This window comes from Coregonus clupeaformis, chromosome 21 (genome assembly GCF_020615455.1).
Source record: "Coregonus clupeaformis isolate EN_2021a chromosome 21, ASM2061545v1, whole genome shotgun sequence".
NCBI lineage: Eukaryota > Metazoa > Chordata > Actinopteri > Salmoniformes > Salmonidae > Coregonus > Coregonus clupeaformis.
The window spans coordinates 39,493,170-39,514,608 of record NC_059212.1 but is presented as its reverse complement, the minus strand read 5'-3'; the positions used below and the strand labels follow the sequence as shown (position 1 = coordinate 39,514,608).

At 42.3% G+C, this 21,439-nt stretch overlaps 3 protein-coding genes across 6 annotated transcripts in view; all 3 read left to right on the top strand.

The window, feature by feature from the left end:
• The window catches only part of tcf3a (transcription factor 3a), a 40,295-nt gene extending 35,175 nt beyond the window's left edge, over positions 1–5,120 (top strand). Inside the window, exons 19-21 of one of the 3 annotated variants that reach the window (XM_041842637.2) lie at positions 153–397; positions 1,125–1,271; positions 1,986–5,120. In XM_041842637.2, the coding sequence (XP_041698571.1) occupies positions 153–397; positions 1,125–1,264 (385 nt within the window). In that variant the 3' untranslated portion in view covers positions 1,265–1,271; positions 1,986–5,120. Of the gene's footprint in view, positions 1–149; positions 398–1,124; positions 1,272–1,985 lie in introns of all 3 variants that reach the window. The other 2 variants (XM_041842635.2, XM_041842638.2) reach the window with 2 other exon arrangements.
• Positions 5,121–7,841: 2,721 nt separating this feature from the next.
• Positions 7,842–11,413, top strand: LOC121535516 (cytochrome b-c1 complex subunit 10). Its single transcript, XM_041842657.1, has 3 exons — positions 7,842–7,957; positions 8,380–8,520; positions 10,742–11,413. The coding sequence occupies exons 1-2, from the start codon at positions 7,908–7,910 to the stop codon at positions 8,498–8,500; spliced, it is 171 nt and encodes a 56-aa protein (XP_041698591.1). The 5' UTR covers positions 7,842–7,907; the 3' UTR covers positions 8,501–8,520; positions 10,742–11,413.
• Positions 11,414–13,928: 2,515 nt separating this feature from the next.
• Positions 13,929–21,113, top strand: LOC121535514 (methyl-CpG-binding domain protein 3-like). 2 transcript variants are annotated; one of them, XM_041842655.2, is made up of 7 exons: positions 13,929–14,085; positions 16,561–16,707; positions 16,796–16,933; positions 17,267–17,357; positions 17,471–17,648; positions 19,403–19,546; positions 19,768–21,113. In XM_041842655.2, exons 2-6 carry the CDS (start codon positions 16,606–16,608, stop codon positions 19,539–19,541), a joined length of 648 nt encoding a protein of 215 aa, XP_041698589.1. In that variant the 5' UTR covers positions 13,929–14,085; positions 16,561–16,605; the 3' UTR covers positions 19,542–19,546; positions 19,768–21,113. The 2 variants fall into 2 exon arrangements, with proteins under 2 accessions (XP_041698589.1, XP_041698588.1); XM_041842654.2 differs by having other exon boundaries at positions 16,548–16,707.
• The last annotated feature ends 326 nt before the right edge of the window (positions 21,114–21,439 follow it).

The window sequence follows — 21,439 nt, the reverse complement described above, 5'->3', positions numbered from 1 at the left end:
TGGCCCTGGAACAGCAATTGGCTATCCACAAACTATCCGCAGAAACTGTCAGCATTTAGGGGTAACTTAAATCCGTAGGGGCAACTTGGTGGAGGAGGGTAAAAGCAGCAGGTGTTGGGGTGTACCATAATGACCCCCTCCCTCCTCAGCAGCAGCTGCAGCGTGGCCTCGCCCAGCGACGACAACCTGACGGCAGAGGAGAAGGAGAAGCGTGAGCGGGAGCGCCGCTCGGCCAACAACGTCCGGGAGAGGGTGCGCGTGCGCGACATTAACGAGGCGTTCAGGGAGCTGGGTCGGATGGTGCAGGTGCACCTGCGCGGCGACAAGGCCCAGACCAAACTCATCATCCTGCAGCAGGCCTCGCAGGTCATTATGGGCCTGGAGAAGCAGGTCCGAGGTAGGCCTACCTTTAGGAAATTATCCAGTACCCTCCACCCAGCCAACTATCACTCAACTAGCATGGCAGTGAAAGGGTTCATATTGGACCTTGAGATCCGAGGCAGGCCCCCTTTTAGGAATATATCCAGTACCACCCACCATCTCCACCCAGCCAACTAGCTCTTAATAGTGGGCCTGGAGAAGCAGGTGCGAGGTATGGCTTCCCTTTAGCTCTGGAAGGCTTCCTTACCAAACCCAACCCAAAAAGAGATGGGGTAGAGGGGATGAAGGGACAGAGGTAGGTAGGTAGGTGGGTAGGTAGGTAGGTAGGTGGGTGGGGGGGGCTTCACCTCTGCCAAACACTTAGTGACCTCGCCACTGCTGCCATCTGGCCGTTCCTCTGTCCTGTCCAGCTGTCTCCTCTTCTCTGTTTGGTCTTTTGTCCTCCATGATTTTCCAATTATATATTGTTCTATTTTGTTTCATATCTAGAATCTTGCGGCGTTTACACCTTAATCATACCTTCCGTGCCTGTCACATCTCCCTGCCTTTTTGTTTTTAACATCTCTCGTTCTTAGATAAACCTAACCTCCCAAGCCCTTCTCAGTTTACTAGAATCTGTAAAACCTGATGTTTTTTTGCCCCTTGCTTAAATCTTTGACTATTATCTTGTGCTCACCATGGGTTTACCTGAACCTGTAGATCCACTTCTCCCCTGTGTGATTCTGTGTCTCCTCTTCCTAAAGAGCGTAACCTGAACCCCAAGGCAGCGTGTCTGAAGCGGAGGGAGGAAGAGAAGGTTTCGGGGGTGGACCCCCAGATGCAGATGGGAGGGGGGCATCCCGGGTTAGGGGGCGATGGACACAACTCTGTCAGCCATATGTAACACCCAGGTAAGTCGTCACTGTCTGCTGTCATACTGTAACTGTCTATCACATGTATTGTTGTGGCGTGTGTGTGAGCATAATACAGGGGTTTTTTCTGGATCAAAAGGGGGCTTAGGTGGTGGGCGTGGCAGGAGGCAATAAGCATGGTCGGCCCGTCTGAATTTGACATTCTTAGAGGCCCCCATCTTGGTGGTGTAAAGACATTTTTGCATTTTTAAGCCAATTTCCTACAATTCTACAAATTCTGCCATAGCTAATGCCGTGTTCTTTTGCTCAACATATCAAAATAATTACTACTAAATTAATTGTTTGGGGTATTTTCAATTCTCCCTGACTGTCTAGCTTTTATTTAGGTGATTGTTAGTTCTAATAATAATATGCCATTTAGCAGACGCTTTTATCCAAAGCGACTTAGTCATGCGTGCATACATTTTTTTGTGTATGGGGTGGTCCCGGGGATCGAACCCACTACCTTGGCGTTACAAGCGCCGTGCTCTACCAGCTGAGCTACAGAGGACCACAGTTCTCAAAGATTATATTATTTTAAAAAATATATAAAGGTCCATTATCTTTTCTACATTATATCTTTATAGGTTTACACTGAAAGCATTTTTCCATCCCGAGAATGTATTTTAATATATATTTAATTTTGTACATTGTTTTGGACTTGAATGGCAGAAAGATGTGTGTAATATAAGGATCCCTGTTTGTGTCTTCCAGCTCCTGTTGATTGTACAGCCCTTAGAAGACGTGGCCTTATTGTCTTATTATGCAGCAATCCACAAAGCTCTCCATATAGCACATATAGTGGAGAAGCTCATTCTCAGACACACACACACCCAACTGGCCAAGCCAGTGGCCACATTCCTGACCATGAACACAAGAGCAACACACATACACCCCTATACACCAGAGAGAGTTTTGAAGAATATTTAGAGTAAAAACACCCTGAACTCCAAGGAGAGACTGGGCCACAGACAGAGGAATTTTAAACGCAATGATTTTCTGCCTAATGGTCATGTTTTTGTAAGACATTTTGAGAAGTTGCTTTACATGTTGGGAGCAAAATTTGTTTGGATCAAATAGTATTTTTGGATCAATTGCTCATGTGAGCAACATAGGATTTTGTGTCCTTTGGTAGTCATCTGCCATTCCCACCTGAAAAGGTCTTAGTTTAATTACAAGCAAAGGTGACATCAGAATCTAACCTGTATGAGTAACTATGAGTCTGATATACATGCATAACGCCAAGGCTCGGGAGAGTTAGAATCCTCGTCATCCCCACAATTTTTTTCTTCTCAAAATGGCTGAAACACAGTATAGTTTGAGGTATCCAGCCACCCCACCAGAATGTAAAATACTCAACTGTCATAGTGATGAATCGGCAGGCAGAGTGCTGTTATATAGCGCAATGATAAAAGAAACCCTAGCCAACTTTGGCCATATTTCTTTGTTTATGCCTTCTCGTAAGGGCTGCCCAGACAAAGGCCCGTCTGAAGGATTTGTATGGTGGGTATTTATTTGATCCAGGGATCCTACAAGCCTTCCATTTTTGTCCTCTTCATCTGTTTGTCACCATGGGTGGAGTGGAAGCACTCCCAGTGAGGAAGGTGTCCTCACCCACCAACACATACAGAGACCCAGGACAGGACAGGACAGGACAGATCATGATGACTCGCTACTAGCTGAAAACCACTTCCTGTTCACCTACTTTTCCACAGGATCACACGGTCATGGTCATCTCAAGACTTCCTCACTCTGATTTAGGGAGATTGGACTGAAACATGCAGGAAGTGTGTGTGTGCTCTGAACCAGAGCAAGCCTCTCCCCCTCCACTACTACTCCCTTACCCGTCTTTACCCCCCTGTTCTGCCTCCATTTCAGCCAGGCCATGTGGACGCATGGTCAGTACCCTCGGCCCCAAACTCAGTCAACCACCTGCCTTCATTTCTTTCTCTTCACCTTTGTGGAGCGAGTGTCATCAGTTGGCAAGGCAAACCTACATGTCCAGGTCATGCGTACTTAAAGATTTTATGTACGACGTAAGGAAATTTGTTTTTTAAAAGTAGACTACAGTTATTTGGACGAGTATGGAAGGAATGGTTGTTGGACTTCAAGAGGGTTGGTTTTTGTTGGGTGGGTCCTGAAATATCATGGCTATCTTCCCTTGAATGCGTTCAACTGCCATCTACGGACAACAATTTTTGTTCCTTAAATTACAGGAAGCATTGGGCGTTTTGAACAATTTACAAAGCCTGTTTGTAAGGATCCTCCTTTTTGTAGAAGTGATTTGTTATTTTAATTTTAATTTTTTTTTACTTTGTAATATAGCTGTATGAGTTTTCTTTTGGATTGCATACTTTCTTTTTGTTTACGTTTGTTTACGTTGTTTAAATGTAAGAACTCTCATTTTAGATGCCAGGAACAAACTTTAAGTGTATCTCTTTTTCCATCCCAAACGTAGTGATCTCTTTTTTTTGATGATGACAAAAGCATGAAGTGCCAGTTGCTAAGGGGTGAAAGTAGTAAACGCCAACACTCCTAATATGGCTAGAACATCCACAAACTATTTTGGAAGTACAGGTCATTTGGAGATAGTCTGTATAAATCATTTAAACCAGTTACTACTTCATACTCACTATTAAAGGAAAATGGATATGTCAAAGTATTGGCAAGCCTTGTCACGCAAACATTTAGAAGTACAAACTCTGATATTGTTGAAAAAGGAACAATATATTATGTTTTTCATACAAGTTTCATTTTATAGCAATCCCTTTCAGCTTGGCAGGTCTTTGACTTTGGTTAGTGGTTACTCACCAGGGCTGAAAACTTCACTGTGATTGTCACTGCATGCGTGGCTTTCCAAGAGAACCTTTTACAGATTAAGATTGACATGGGAGGGAAGTGTTTCAGTACATATAAAAATATAAAGTCATGTTTTTGACCCTTTTCCTCTGTTTCTGTTAGTGATGGGCATCCCTGAATTTGTCAAACAACTGAGTCCACTTTGATTTACTGAGCCCTATTACCAGTTTCTATAATTGAATGGATGAGTGTTTCCAGACCTGTTATCTTCCGTATAAACCATTGACGATTTAGACACAATACTCATGTAGAATAGAGTACCATGTCCTTTCTTTTCTATTTTTTATTTGCAACGTTCTGAACTTTGTTTTCTACTAAATAGGGCAGAGATACATTTTGTTTTCATATCGAAAATCTGAAATTGACATGTTCAGTATGTACCTGGCCAGTTGATGTTATAGTGATCAACTAAACAGTATTTTCCCCTGCAGAGTGATACTGGATTGCAACAGTATTTTCTCAGTTTGGCCCATTTGTCTTTAATAATAACCATCCTCCAGATTAGGGTTTAAACTGCCATAGTTTTTTTCTGTCTCACAGAAGACAAATTGTTTTGGGATTTATTACCAAAAAAAATTGTCTGAAAAACTGAACATTGATGTTATTTGTGTTAATTTTTGTTAATATTAAACTGAGAATGTTGAGTACAGTATCCTTAACTTCCCTTGTCAAAACGCACAACTAGTATTTTGCCAGGGGGTCTCATGGTCTGCCAATCTCTGCCCCCATCAACAGACAGACACACTGCTACAAAACCCACTGTCGCTCTTACATTGGGGACAGAATCCATTTATGTCCTCAAAGTGCCTCCAGTTTCCTATTTTTTATATATATAAAGTAGATATTGAGAACTGTCATGTATATAACAGTAATGTAGCAATAAATGTGCCATTTTTAATAACAGAAATATACCTTTTCAATGTCTGTCATTTTGAGCTTGTATACCTAAAATGAGAAGAAAAAAAACATTGTAATAAAGGGTTGAAAACATGCTTAGATTCTTGGCTCATTTTGTGTGTATTGAAAAAATTCCATGTACAGTGCATTCAGAAGTATTCATAACCCTTGACTTATTCCACATTTTGTTGTATTACAGCCTGAATTAAATGTATTTGAAAATATTATCTCCATGTAGCTAGGTCTACTACAGTGTGATTGCACACTTTTCCCCTGATGTGCACGCGCATTCACTCCCCTTCATGGATTTGGAAGGACTAGGCTAATGAAAGAAATATAGTGGAATCTTCCCCTGGCCGAGAACGTGCATCTGCATCAATGCAACGGCAACGGGTGTATTCATTACGAAAACCATTTACTGTTTTAAGAACCAAACTGAAGCAAAACGAGTTTTTATTGGACAAATTCAAGTAGGTCACTCCGTTTGAGAAACGTTTTGCAACAATCGGCGGAATGAATACATCCCTGTTCTATTTAAATCCTCTGCTCGTCTAGTATTAGGGATCTGATCTGGCAATGTTTTATTGAAGGTTTATTTTATATGGCTATATGACTACTCCGTTGCAGTCTAAATACTGATATGAAATAAGGCTACTGGAGTTTTTGTTTATTTAATTTCCATCAACTATAACTATTCTAGAGTTATATTATTGAGACTCCAATGATAATTAAATATTTGACCAAGTCTGGACTTGAGGACTTTCATTTCCAGTCCACAGGTTTCGGTGTGGTGATACTGATGGTTTGTCAGCACTGGTGGTTAGTTTAAGTAGCAGGTAAGGAGAATTACCGTGGCAGGTTTGGGGTACTGACTTTGCAGGTTAGGAGAACTAATGTGGTAGGTTAGGAGACTGAGGTTAAGGTTAGGAAAGCTGCCGCGGTCATCCCCCTCTTCAAAGGGGGTGACACTCTAGATCCAAACTGTTACAGACCCATATCCATCCTGCCCTGCCTTTCAAAAGTTTTTGAAAGCCAAGTCAACAAACAGATCACCGACCATTTCGAATCCCACCGTACCTTCTCCGCTATGCAATCCGGTTTCCGAGCTGGTCATGGGTGCACTTCAGCCACGCTCAAGGTCCTAAACGATATTATAACCGCGATCGATAATAGACAGTACTGTGCAGCCGTTTTCATTGACCTGGCCAAGGCTTTCGACTCTGTCAACCACCGCATTCTTATTGGCAGACTAAATAGCCTTGGTTTCTCAAATGACTGCCTCGCCTGGTTCACCAACTACTTCTCAGATAGAGTTCAATGTGTCAAATCGGAGGGCCTGTTGTCTGGACCTATGGCAGTCTCTATGGGGGTGCCACAGGGTTCAATTCTGGGGCCGACTCTTTTCTCTGTGTATATCAATGACGTCGCTCTTGCTGCTGGTGACTCTCAGATCCACCTCTACGCAGACGACACCATTTTGTATACATCTGGCCCTTCATTGGACACTGTGTTAACAAACCTCCAAACGAGCTTCAATTCCATACAACACTCCTTCAGTAGCCTCCAACTGCTCTTAAACACTAGTAAAACTAAATGCATGCTCTTCAACCGAACGCTGCTTGCACCCGCCCACCCGACTAGAATCACTACTCTCGACGGGTCTGACCTAGAGTATGTGGACAACTACAAATATCTAGGTGTCTGGTTAGACTGTAAACTCTCCTTCCAGACTCACATTAAGAATCTCCAATCCAAAGTTAAATCTAGAATCGGTTTCCTATTTCGCAACAAAGCCTCCTTCACTCATGCTGCCAAACATGCCCTCGTAAAACTGACTATCCTACCGATCCTTGACTTCGGCGATGTCATTTACAAAATAGCCTCCAACACTCTACTCAGCAAATTGGATGTAGTCTATCACAGTGCCATCCGTTTTGTCTCCAAAGCCCCATATAATACCCACCACTGTGACCTGTACGCTCTTGTTGGCTGGTCCTCACTACATATTCGTCACCAAACCCACTGGCTCCAGGCCATCTATAAATCACTGCTAGGCAAATCCCCGCCTTATCTTAGCTCATTGGTCACCATAGCAACCCCCACCCGTAGTCTGCGCTCCAGCGGGTATATCTCACTGGTCATCCCCAAAGCCAACACCTCCTTTGGCCGCAATTCCTTCCAGTTCTCTGCTGCCAATGACTGGAACAAATTGCAAAAATCTCTGAAGCTGGAGACACTTATCTCCCTCACTAACTTTAAGCATCAGTTGTCAGAGCACCTTACCGATCACTGCACCTGTACACAGCCCATCTGAAATTAGCCCGCCCAACTACCTCATCCCTATATTGTTATCTATTTTGCTCATTTGTACCCCAGTATCTCTATTTGCACATCATCTCTTGCACATCTATCATTCCAGTGTTAATACTAATTGTAATTATTTTGCACTATAGCCTATTTTATTGCCTTACCTCCATAACTTGCTAAATTTGCACACTGTATATTATATGTATTTCTGTTGTATTTTTGACTTTGTTTTGTTTTACCCCATATGTAACTGTGTGTTTGTTTTTATCGCACTGCTATGCTTTATCTTGGCCAGGTCGCAGTTGTAAATGAGAACTTGTTCTCAACTGGCTTACCTGGTTAAATAAAGGTGAAATAAAAAATAAAAAATAGGAAATGGGTTAGGCTTAAGCTCAATTACTACAGTTGTCAACTGTTATCCCCGACGTGACCGCTAGATGTTGCTGTAATCGTGGCCACAATGGTACAAACCATAACACCGGAATAACCGGAAATGGCGTGGGATCCTTTTTCGCATGGGCATGCGCTGAGAGTTTTTCCCCTTGGTGGTTAGCGACAACATCCAGCTCCAACATGCTTCGCAAATTGATCGGTCAGAAATACTTTTCCATCACGAAAACATGGTAAGATAGTGTCGTATGTATACTGACATCTTGCGATTGATATTTGATAAAATAAGTTTCCAATGTCTTATTCTGACTTGCCCTTAGCTAGCTGAGGTCATGTCAGTTAGCATGCTGGCTACTGCGTGCCTTACTTGGTAGCAAAGCTAGTTAATAACGTTAGCATTGACCCGTAGAATGTTGGCAATGCCGTGAACCAGAAACACCGACCTGACTTTGATCAATTGGAGAACTAGTTAGCAAGGCAGTTAACCCCCAACAACAACTGTTTCCCCGGCGCCGATTACGTCAATTAAGGCAGCCCCCGCACCTCTCTGATTCAGAGGGGTTGGGTTAAATGCATAAGTTGTGCAACTGACTAGGTATCCCCTTTTCCCTAGCTCGATTGTAAATTGACCTATTCAATCTTACCCACAACGCAGGGTTCCAACGTTGGCGTTGTGGGGTTCAGTTGGAGGGGTGGCATTGGTACACTTCACTGACTGGCGTTTGATCTTGGATTATGTACCATACGTCAGCGGCAAATTCAAGAACGAGGACTAGAGGCATTTGTGTGGATGAAGGTGAGTAAATGTGCACATAGCGTCCCAGCAAGGGTTTGCTTTCTACAAAGAGGTCTGCTTGACCTGTTTTTTTTTTTAGGGGTGGACTGGCCATCTGGCATTTCGGCAAATGCCAGATGGGCTGGTCCATTTTTAACCCAGTGGGCCTATCTGACTTCAGTTTTTTGAACAAAAATATAATCTGGTTTATAATGGGGGGCCTCAAGGGGAAAAAATGACCGGTGTGGGGCCTCGAGGAATGCGAGAGCCGATTTCTGGTCCCAGTCCGCCCATGCCTGATTTTACAGGGTGTCTCTGTGACAGACTATGTCGAACCTAGCCAGAATAGTTCAGACCAGTAGGTCACAGTAAGTACATCTCCCTATAGGTCGAAAAGTTTGGCTGCAGCGGGGAGCAGGCGCGGGATATGGCTCGAAAACGGACCTCAATCCAGGGATGGAAGATGTAGCTGTACTCCTAATTATCCCAACTGACAAATCGAGAAGGTTGAAGTACTGCTAGTTTTTAAACTGCCTTTTTCGTCCTCATACTAGGTTACAGAAGGTTGGAAACGCACGTAGAACGTCACGTTGAACAACTATCAGGCCCCTTTGTTGTCCAATGCAATTTGGGAATGTCCAATGCCATTCCCAAATGTAACTTGTAAATGCCTCGTGAGTTTAGTTCAACTGTCGTACCCAATCAGAACCCAAAATATAAGCTTGTTTTACTACAATGTTTGTAAACAAAGTAAATGTAAACAAACAATATATAGCCTCAATATGGGTAGAACTATAATTTTGATATCATGGATGGTCAGTCCTTGCATTCATAGCTCTAAATTTGAGTGGTTAGATTTCTCCAGCCCCATCCCTCAGCTTTTTACTGAAACGCGCCGGGAGTACGCTTTGTTGAGGGGATTCGATTAATGCCCCGGGTAAACCGGGTTAGCGTTTATTGCATTTGTTTTGGAACCGGGCTGCCTCCCAGGCGTGAGCCAGGTGCCCCGCTTTGGCAAGCAGCGAAGTCGTCTCAAAGCAAACGTGACGTAGGTTAAGCACGTGGAGTAAAAACTAGGATTCTGTTGTTTCACATGCAAAAGTGATTGTTTTTTATAAAGGCTATCTGCCTTCCCAACGAAAACTAGTTTGAAAATTCGAACATATATTTTATGGAAAAGAGATGTGTGTTTCTAAAGTATGCATCATGCTTCCTTGTTGACATGACCAAGCGCAGCAAATTACTGTTTGATTTGAGAAGGGCACTCCTCTCTCACCGCTTTTGCCCATTCACGTCACGGGCCATAGCCCGGGGCACTTAATCAAACTTCCTCATTGTTTCAACTGTTGATTAGCCCAATATTGGACTAAAGGAGCCTAGCGTTATTCCTTAGTCAAAGGACCTTACATGTTATGTTTAAAGGGCGAATTGGCTCCGGAAGCCAAAATAGACAAATACTCCATCTAAACGTGAATCGAATCTCAATTGCGTTATGGTTCTAGAAACATAAATCCCCCTACTATCAAATCACATCAAAATAATATCACAAATGCAAAATACACACTTACACTTAAACGGTTCTAACCTGTTTTAAAACAGTTGCAGCCGACAACTGTTTGTGGCGTTTATCTTCCGTTTATACGGCAGGTAGTTTAGTGTTTTTTTTCCGTAAACAAGCGTTGTAACATAGAAATATGGCCGTGTGGGAACCCTAACCCTATAAAGGTGTGTATCAATTTCACTTTTTATTTAATGTTTTTATGATTTCTCGCCGATATGAAAGATAAGGTTATTATGATTCTAAAACCGTATCGCAAGCGATGCGTGTTAATGTTCAGACCGAGCGTCGCGGCTCTTAACAAACTACCGCCTACAGAAGACGCCTTCATGACTCTTATGTGTAATGGAACGAAGAGTCATGATCAAGGGCTAATTGCTGCTTTAGGCCCTGGCTGTTGTCTTCAATCACAACATTGCTGGCAGTGGTGTTATGGAAGCCAACTTCTAGGGGTTTGCACGTGAGCTAGCTTCTTGAGAGAAGGACAATAGTCCAGTCTCCCTGTATGATGATAATAACTCTGCCTTGCCCTTTGGACATAAATGTTGAATTTTCACCATACTGCTCATTGCTGGCACCTTCAGTATGTAATCATCTCAGATCCTCAGTGTCAGGGGTCGATTTGGAAAGTCCGCGAAAGTCTGAAGTTGAGACTGTGATATCCACCAATCTTTTTGCCTGTAGGTCAGTCTGTGCTGTCAGAGACAGGCCGAGAGAGATGGGGAGAGTGTGACCAGACCATCAGGCACCATGACTCAACTCCACACCAGGACAAAGAGAAGAAGACCACTGCTTTCACCCTTTTCAATCAATTTAAATTGACTTTTCATCCTGATTTTGACATGTTTTTGAAATAACTTTGCTGTGCATTTTATTTGTCTTTTTTGATGAAATTGCTCAGCCATTGGAATGACATGGAGGAAATAGAAATACATGTATTGAGAAATTAACATCTATCTTATGTTTTTATTATAGTTTGATTGAATTCTGTCATTTTACAGCCAACTGTACTTTTCAGGGTCAGTTAACTCAATTATTGTTTCGCACTGGTTTTAACGTTGTTTGATTTTCCAGAGCGAGAAGCGAGGGATATAACGCTAAAATCATAGTCTCTGTTTTTCCCTTTGCTCTCGGTTCATTATATCAACCATTATCGTTTGTGTAGCCTGGGTACTACTGATAGTCTGTTTCTGCTTTAGCTAACTTTTCTTGTTTTTCTAAACTGGCATGACGACGATGTAGCTTACTTCAATGGAAAAACGTTTTGGTATCAGGCTCCTTTTCTTGGACCTCTTTTGTCCAACTTATTAATGACCATGATGGTTATTGTAATAAAATTAAGTGTACAAAAATGAATGTCTGGTGTTTTTCCCTTGCCATTTGAAAACTATCCACAATCTTGTGATGATAATGGGGTAAAATGTAAAATGAGTAATTGGTCCTCAGATTCTCAAAAAGTTATACAGCTGCACCATCGAGAGCATCCTGACTGGTTGCATCACTGCCTGGTATGGCAACTGCTCGGCCTCTGACCGCAAGGCACTACAGGGGGTAGTGCGTACCACCCAGTACATCACTGGGGCCAAGCTTCCTGCCATCCAGGATCTCTATACCAGACGGTGTCAGAGGAAGGTCCTAAAAATGGTCAAAGACTCCAGCCACACTAGTCATAGACTATTCTCTCTGCTACCGCACGGCAAGTGGTACCGGAGCGCCAAGTCTAGGTCCAAAAGGCTTCTTAACAGCTAATAAAATGGCTACCTGGACTATTTGCATTGCCAGTAATGTACTTTTTAATCCATACATTTTCCCTGACAACCAAAAGTATTCGTTACATTTTTAATGCTTAGCAGGACAGAAAAATGGTCAAATTCACGCACTTATCAAGAAAACAACCTTGGTCATCTCTACTGCCTCTGATCTGGCGGACTCACTAAACACATGCTTCATTTGTAAATTATGTCTGAGTGTTGGAGTGTCCCTGGCTATCCGTAACTAACAAAAACAAGAAAACTGTGACTTCTGGTTTGCTTAATATAATTTGAAATTATTTATACTTTTACTTTGAGTATATTTGAGCAATTACATTTACTTTTGATACTTAAGTATATTTTAAACCAAATACTATTAGACTTCTACTCAAGTAATATTTTACTGTGTGACTTTCACTTTTACTTGAGTCTTTTTCTATTAAGGTATCTTTACTTTTACTCAAGTATGACAATTGGGTACTTTTTCCACAACCGCCTCATATCATGAATATGCATAGCCATCTCGAGACAACTCGGATATAAAGTGTTTTTTCTCAAAGTTGGCGGGATGTGACGTGTCCTAATTATATCAGTACACTCGTAACAACTTAAGCATTACGAAACTTCTTTCGATCAAACCTCTCGTAGCAAATAAACCATAATTTGTTGTTGTTGACCAAATTCGACACTCATTGACTTCCATACAAAAACTCCTTTCTTGGTGTGCGAAACAACGAAAATACGCCACGTGCTGGATGAAGACAGATTTTCTGCAGAGTTGGGCGTCTCTTTCATAGGCTAGACACGAGAAAGCGGGAAGGACGAGAAGGGTGTAATTGCAGACAGCAATTCGGGGCGTTTTCTGGTATGGGCGTTTCTTGATATCAAGTTATACCCATTGAAGCTCACCATTGGCCCGTGGCGGTTTCTTTAAGTGCATCTTTTTATCGACAAAGAAAGCTGAGGTCAATAGATTTAGATGATGTTGGTAAGTTCTTCCACATAGAAACCTCAACCTGTATGTCTTTGTTACTTCTCAATGTGCTCAATTAGACTCTTTACCTATCCAATTCTTTATTTATTTGAAGGCGACATAATCTGATAGCTACAGATAACTGGGAAGCTGTTATGTTAGAAGATAGCTAGCTAACCTTAGCTAATTGATATTAGCATTAATGTTCCCGAAAAGTACACAATTAGTGAACTAGGCCTTTATTACTCCTGTATGGGCGAATACTCCTCAGCCACCCCCTCCCCCCCGGTCGACATCACCCCCAACCAAAAACATCTTCCTTCAACCATGGAGAGGGTTTACCCACCTTTTGTGGAAAAATGCACAGACAGCGATCAGAGTTTAACACTACATCACTGGTAGAGATCATGTTTTAAGATTGTGTGGTTTCTATAAGAATAGCTGAAGGCATCAGAGTTATAACCTCTCACTTTGCCAGAAATTCACACACATACACAGTCTAATTTTAGTTTTGTCAGTGTTAGACCATGGTAATGTTTTCAACTTTGAATGATAGTTCAATAAACTTTATTATTGTTAAAGGGATATTTTGGGATTTTGGCAAAGAGGCACATTATATCCTTCCCCAGAGTCAGATGAACTCGCAGATACCATTTTTATGTCTGTGTCCAGTATGAAGGAGATTAGAGGTATTTTCGCACACCAATGCTAACTAGCATTAGCGCAATGGCTGGAACTGGAAGTTTGTAGGTATCTGCTAGCATGCAATACGATTTTGAGGTGTTGGACAAAAGTATATGTCAAGTTTATTAGTGCCGTTTCATGGCGGTACAAAATCCTAAATGATCATGCTGATAAATATTTTTACACCATGTGCCATCCACAGACAGTCAAATTCCTATCTAATCTAAAGCATTCTTTTAAAAGGAGACATCAGAAATCCGGAAGTCTCCCTGATATAAACCCCTGGGACCATTGAGCCAAATAAACTCTGTGATTGAGCTATGCGTGGGACAGTGCAGGAACTGACCAATGGCAGGTATCAATGGACCGACCAAAGGCAGGCACCAATGGGCGTTTCCTGATAATCAATGACTGATAAATGACATAACACCAATGGGCGTGTCCTGATATTAAGAAACGCCCCGAATTGCGGTTCGCAATTACACCATGTTGGAGAGGACAGCTGAACAGAAAGAAGATCCACAACAATAATTTCTAGACACATTTTTCTACCCCATGCAGATTCCCTAATCGACAAAACTCCAGGAATCATAACCTGCAAGAAGCATGGAGAGGAAAAGGTGGGTTTTAACGACTTGCTCAAAATAGTTGTAAGAAGGACAAATAGTAAGCAGCTATCATTAGAGAAAGCATGTCTGGCTGGCTGGCTAGCTAGCATTGTTGTTACTCGATGGAGTAGCCGGGTAGCTAGCTGGCCACTAAAGTAAGAAATCGTCCACTTAGTAGCTAAAACTGTAACAACAAAGTTAAAAGATCACTGTCTCCAGATTGCGTGCAATTTGACAATTAACGTTATTGATTTGATTTGGGTCGTGCAAAAAAATTGATTTGCTAACGTTCGCATATACTAGCCATCGTTTGTTAACAAACTAACATCAGCCCCCCATAGCAGGTGATCACACATGTCATTGTGTCAGCTAACGTTAATTAGCAAGTAGCTGTCGGTCACGAGTCTGACAAACAAATCACCATGTATCATTAATAACTACTCAATATTATTAGTAGATTAGTCAGTCCCGATTTAACCATGATACATCACGGTTTTGATGCTTTCGAACACGGTCAATGTTTACATTTGTGTCAATTGATTCACATGTGGACTTTTTAGTTAAACAGTATTGTGAGGGTATACAGTGCTGTTGGTTAGCTAGGACAACTAGCTGGCTAACTTTATTTGTTTACTAATGGTTTTTTTGCAGGCTGAGGCTCTCTGATAACTCTTAACATTTATTTTTACTTGATTGTAGTCATTTAGATGTTCTTATCCAGAGTGATTTACAGTTAGTGCTTTCGTCATAAGATAGCTAGGTGAGACTACCACGTAGCACAGTCATAGTAAGTACATTTTTCCGCAATAAAGTAGCTATCAGCAAAGCCAGAGCTAGTAAGGGGGGGGAGTCAAGTGCGAGTGTTAGTTCACGAAAGCCCATTTTCTCTCACTTCAATAAAAGGCTCTTTATGATCATACTAAGCAATTCATATCATGTGTTTTTAATATGCATTAATTATATTTTCCATGTTTTCCTGAACTGCAATAAATTAAAGGTCCTGAACAGTCATTCTGAAAATTACTTTTCCTCGCATGGTTAACTACAGGTACGTTTGAAAAGACAGGCTGAGTGGGGAGGGTGCTTGCTTTGACTGACAGCACTTTGAAACGCCTATGTCAAGCAACTTTGATGCAATGTTGCAGTAAAATCATCTCAAGCTAATTTGGTGAAACACAAAGCAACTCAAACCACATTGAAATTGCATCAATGATATCAATTTTTTTTTATATACATCTCCCGTTTGGCACGTCTCTGTTCACAGCAACACGGATGGGTATACTTGACAACTGCGTCTGAGTTTTGAATGACCCCCCCTCCCTTTTTCCCATGCTGGCCAGTAACTAACACCAGACACAGATAAAAGGGGAAACATATAATTATCTTTGCCATCGACGAATAGGGTAAACTTTTAATTATATTTGCTTACACCCTACAGTAAAATTTTGCCACCAGTAGAGTAGCTATCTAGCTATATAAACGACGTTGGTTATAAGGCAGTACTTATTTAAATTAGGTAAGTAAATATCATGTTAGCATTGGTGTGTTTACATGTACATCATTTAGCAGACGCTCTTATCCAGAGCGACTTACAAATTGGTGCATTCAACTTATGATAGCCAGTGGGACAACCACTTTTTTTAAATTATTTTTTTGTGGGGGGAGGGAGGGGGGGGGGGGTAGAAGGATTACTTTATACTATTCCAGGTATTCCTTAAAGAGGTATGGTTTCAAGTGTCTCCGGAAGGTGGTCAGTGACTCCGCTGTCCTGGCGTCGTGGGGGAGCTTGTTCCACCATTGGGGTGCCAGAGCAGTGAATAGCTTTGCCTGGGCTGAGCGGGAACTGTGCTTCCATAGAGGTAGGGGAGCTAGCAGGCCAGATGTGGATTAACGTAGTGCACTCGTTTGGGTGTAGGGTCTGATCAGAGCCTGAAGGTAAGGAGGTGCCGTTCCCCTCACAGCTCCGTAGGCAAGCACCATGGTCTTGTAGCAGATGCGAGCTTCAACTGGAAGCCAGTGGAGTGTGCGGAGGAGCGGGGTGACATGAGAGAACTTGGGAAGGTTGAACACCAGACGGGCTGCAGTGTTCTGGATAAGTTGTAGGGGTTTAATGAGAGTTAAGGGGATGTCACCTTGTCCCCTTAATAATGTATCCAAGTGTTTGACATGGGGAGGGGACCAGGAACTTTATGCTCAAACTTTATCAATGAAGAAACAAGTCATTTTTCATACTTTGGTCATCATACTTTGATCTGGCTTCCTTAAAATATCAAATTTCATGTAAACATCATTTTGACTGTTCATTACCTTTTAATCCAAATAAAACAGTTGTATTATATTGTTTTGTCCTCAGTGACAGCAGGGACCTCATTAAAAGGTTGTAACTGCAGGTTGCTGATAAGTCGCCCTCGGGTTATAGCTTCAATTCAATGCGTATGTTTTTTTTCTGATGTCCTGTCTTACTGCCCCATTAGCGACCCTGGAAAGAGATTCCTGTGCAAGCCCCAGTTAGCTCATTACCTGGGCAACACCATGGACGTGCACGCCATTGACCCCCGTGCAGGAAGGATGCTCATGAATAAGCTGCACAGGAACCGACACAAGCATCGCTATGACAACAACCATCAGATCAAGGTGAGAGAGGGTTTCGTAGACCAGGATCATGTGTAATCTGTTTGACCTTTGAGCAATGATCCCTGACCTGTTTCTGTCTGTTTTGAAGGTTAAGCCGGACCTGAACACGACCCTACCAGTCCGACAGACAGCGTCTATCTTTAAACAGCCCGTCACCAAGGTAACCAATCACCCTAGCAACAAAGTGAAGACCGACCCCCACAAGGCTGTCGACCAACCAAGACAGGTGAGTCCAGTGATGCTCGGCTCTTATTGGTTGTGATGTAATGATACTGTAATGTTATTGCTTCCGTTGCTGCCATATGGTTGGTAGATGAAGTCATCTACTCTGGCCTAGCCCTTGAAAGCTTATTATTGCAAATTGGGATGAGTAGCTCAATTTAACAAGCTTACTCAAGCTTAATCAAAGCTTGTTAAATCCTTCCTGTAATGTGGCTAAACATTTTGAGATGTTCTGAGTGGCAGCGATTAAAAATGTGAATTATGAATCACATTATGTGATGCGCTCAGAGTCAAATGTCTAGTTGTTGTTGTTTACATACTGTCTGTTGGTCCTCAGCTGTTTTGGGAGAGGAAGCTGAGTGGTCTTAGTGCGTTTGACATCGCAGAAGAGCTGGTGAAGACCATGGACCTTCCCAGGGGCCTACAGGGTGAGTACACACGGCAGCGAATACTTGAGTCTCAATATATACACATAAAACCCAATGTTTTGTGATTTAACGATTTTGTGTGTGTTTATCTGACCCTGTGTATGTCCCTCCAGGTGTTGGGCCTGTGTGTTCAGACAAGACCTTGCTCTCTGCAATCGCCAGTGCCCTGCACACCAGCCCCACCCCCGTCACTGGTCAGCTGACCGCAGCCGTGGAGAAGAACCCTGGGGTATGGCTCAACACGGCCCAGCCGCTCTGCAAGGCCTTCATGGTGACCGATGACGACATCAGGTAGAGTACACACACACCTATACAAACACACACATACAGTGAGGGAAAAAAGTATTTAATCCCCTGCTGATTTGGTACGTTTGCCCACTGACAAAGACATGATCAGTCTATAATTTTAATGGTAGGTTTATTTGAACAGTGAGAGACAGAATAACAACAAAAAAATCCAGAAAAACGCATGTCAAAAATGTTATAAATTGATTTGCATTTTAATGAGGGAAATAAGTATTTGACCCCTCTGCAAAACATGACTTAGTACTTGGTGGCAAAACCCTTGTTGGCAATCACAGAGGTCAGACGTTTCTTGTAGTTGGCCACCAGGTTTGCACACATCTCAGGAGGGATTTTGTCCCACTCCTCTTTGCAGATCTTCTCCAAGTCATTAAGGTTTCGAGCCTGACGTTTGGCAACTCGAACCTTCAGCTCCCTCCACAGATTTTCTATGGGATTAAGGTCTGGAGACTGGCTAGGCCACTCCAGGACCTTAATGTGCTTCGTCTTGAGCCACTCCTTTGTTGCCTTGGCCGTGTGTTTTGGGTCGTTGTCATGCTGGAATACCCACGCACGACCCATTTTCAATGCCCTGGCTGAGGGAAGGAGGTTCTCACCCAAGATTTGACGGTACATGGCCCCGTCCATTGTCCCTTTGTTGCTGTGAAGTTGTCCTGTCCCCTTAGCAGAAAAACACCCCCAAAGCATAATGTTTCCACCTCCATGTTTGACGGTGGGGATGGTGTTCTTGGGGTCATAGGCAGCATTCCTCCTCCTCCAAACACGGCGAGTTGAGTTGATGCCAAAGAGCTCCATTTTGGTCTCATCTGACCACAACACTTTCACCCAGTTCTCCTCTGAATCATTCAGATGTTCATTGGTAAACTTCAGACAGGCCTGTATATGTGCTTTCTTGAGCAGGGGGACGTTGCGGGCACTGCAGGATTTCAGTCCTTCACGGCGTAGTGTGTTACCAATTGTTTTCTTGGTGACTATGGTCCCAGCTGCCTTGAGATCATTGACAAGATGCTCCCGCGTAGTTCTGGGCTGCTTCCTCACCGTTCTCATGATCATTGCAACTCCACGAGGTGAGATCTTGCATGGAGCCCCAGGCCGAGGGAGATTGACAGTTGTTTTGTGTTTCTTCCATTTGCGAATAATCGCACCAACTGTTGTCACCTTCTCACCAAGCTGCTTGTCGATGGTCTTGTAGCCCATTCCAGCCTTGTGTAGGTCTACAATCTTGTCCCTGATATCCTTGGAGAGCTCTTTGGTCTTGGCCATGGTGGAGAGTTTGGAATCTGATTGATTGATTGCTTCTGTGGACAGGTGTCTTTTATACAGGTAACAAGCTGAGATTAGGAGCACTCCCTTTAAGAGTGTGCTCCTAATCTCAGCTCGTTACCTGTATAAAAGACACCTGGGAGCTAGAAATCTTTCTGATTGAGAGGGGGTCAAATACTTATTTCCCTCATTAAAATGCAAATCAATGTATAACATTTTTGACATGCGTTTTTCTGGATTTTGTTGTTGTTATTCTGTCTCTCAAATAAACGTACCATTAAAATTATAGACTGATCATTTCTTTGTCAGTGGGCAAACGTAAAAATCAGCAGGGGATCAAATACTTTTTTCCCTCACTGTAAACCCTGTGGTCGGGCACAACACCACCCAGCTACTGTGGGGCCTTGTTGTAGTTAACCCTGCCAAGGACTGTCATCAATCCATTGCTCCCTAACCTCTCTCCTATGTGGTGTATGTAGGAAGCAGGAGGACCTGGTCCACAGTGTGAGGAGGAGGCTGGAGGAGGCTCTGATGGCAGACATGTTGGTTCACATAGAGGACTCCACCAACGAGGCAGACGCTCTGAAGAAGGAGCAAGCCGACAAGGAGGACATATAGCCAAGGTACAGCAGAACTGTATAATATAGAAATTAAATAGATAGATTGAGGTTACTTTGTCTATAAGAAATGTTCTGTTCTGTGGGTTTGTTCATAATACTTTATGTAGCGAGAGAACGGATGAAGTCCAGAATTAAAACATTAACATAATTATGTGACAATACCGGTAGGAACATGCTATAGAGAAACGTATTGATTTACTTGTGATCATCTTTCTCTCCTACAGGGTTGGTGAATACTACAGCGGGCTGCCTGGAACACAGTATTCTACCCATACACACCCATACACATACAGGATATTCCCCAGGACCGGACTAGCATCTGTCAACATGAAGGATCCTCTCTCTCACTGGGACCTCCACATACGTCTTTCTGTCTGGAAGTCAGCCAACAACAATTTAATCCAAATTTATTTTCGACCAATTTAAATTGAATTTATGGAAAAAAAATTAGACCTTGGACAAGGCTTTGAAGTTCAATTCACTTATTTTTACCCTCAGTAATTGTATGAAATGTGGACAAGTATGTATGGTGCTTTAGACAACGTAGTCTTGCGCTTTTGTGAATAGTCTTAACAAGTTAGAAGTCGAAACAGAGTTAACGTTTGTCTGCGTGCATGCCAGAGAAAGGGGGAGAAAACGTGTGTGTGTGCATGTGTGTTTTCGCGAGAGCGTGAGAAGTAAGAACAGAGTGTGTGTTTGTGGGTTACCACTCAGTCCATTCCATTTGAACGGTTCCATCTAGCTCTGTCTTGTGTTGCCCTTGTTCCACTCAGTGTCATTTGCCCAAGTGGAGAATTGGATGGGTGCAGATTGGGCAAGGGACCACATGCTGTAAGATAACAGTTGGAGGCTCAAAACGGACTTAGCAAAAGACTACCTATTGTGTCAAATCAGTCATAGATAAACGTGCATCATATGACCTGATAAAGGATAAATCCTATAGCTCTTGTTATCCCTATCTAATTGGGTTTGGTGTTCTTCAAATGATGTAGGCTGGATAGTCGTGAAGAGCGGTGCTCTGCACAGAGGTTGAATTGACTCGCATGGCTCATACGCTCCTATAAGTTCAAAATGGTGCTAATTTTGTCTGGTCTCGTCTTTGTAGATGTATTTTTGCTTTCATGTTACATTGATGAACTGTCTATGTGCGACGGCTGACATAGACTGCTCCACTACTCTGAAATAGTTGCCTATTTGGGATATAGTATTTTTAATCTTTTTTTTTTTAAGAACTTTGCTTTGTGGCAAGTCACAATTATGCCATAGTTATTTAACATTGATTGTTTTGTTAGGTTTTAAATGCTATGAAATGTTTCGCTTAACCTGTTCTTGATTTGAGTTATGAATGGGAAGATAATTCACTGTTATATGAAGATGTCTGAAAAAGTAGGAAGCCCCCCATGAAATGTAATTGTTAATATTATGCTTTGTAGCAAAAAATTTTTATTTTTCCTCATAGAGAGATTTGTTACCATTGCCTCTTTTTAGAAATTGTAGGTCAAACATCAAGCAATTCATTTCTGTCTGATTTATTTTTTCCTATAACAAAAATAAATGCAGTCTTTTGTCATCTGCGTGTTGTGTTCTTTTAGATGCTTGCTTGGTATGTGAGATCCGCAGATGGAGAAGATTCATCACCAGACCTGTCTGGTTCAGATGTAGAAGCCTGAGTTTGTATAGCAATCAATAATGGATAATTAATTTCTTATTCCAGACTACATGGAATCTGGCATCTATTATTCAGTTATTGTCCCATTTGGTCAACCTCAAGGGGTTGACAGGCACCCACACAATAACGGGGACATTAATTTCGCTATAGACCTTCAAACACAGTTGGTGATATTGAACTGCTACCCTTGACAAAAATGTTAAGGTTTTAGGTTGATGGGTTATTTT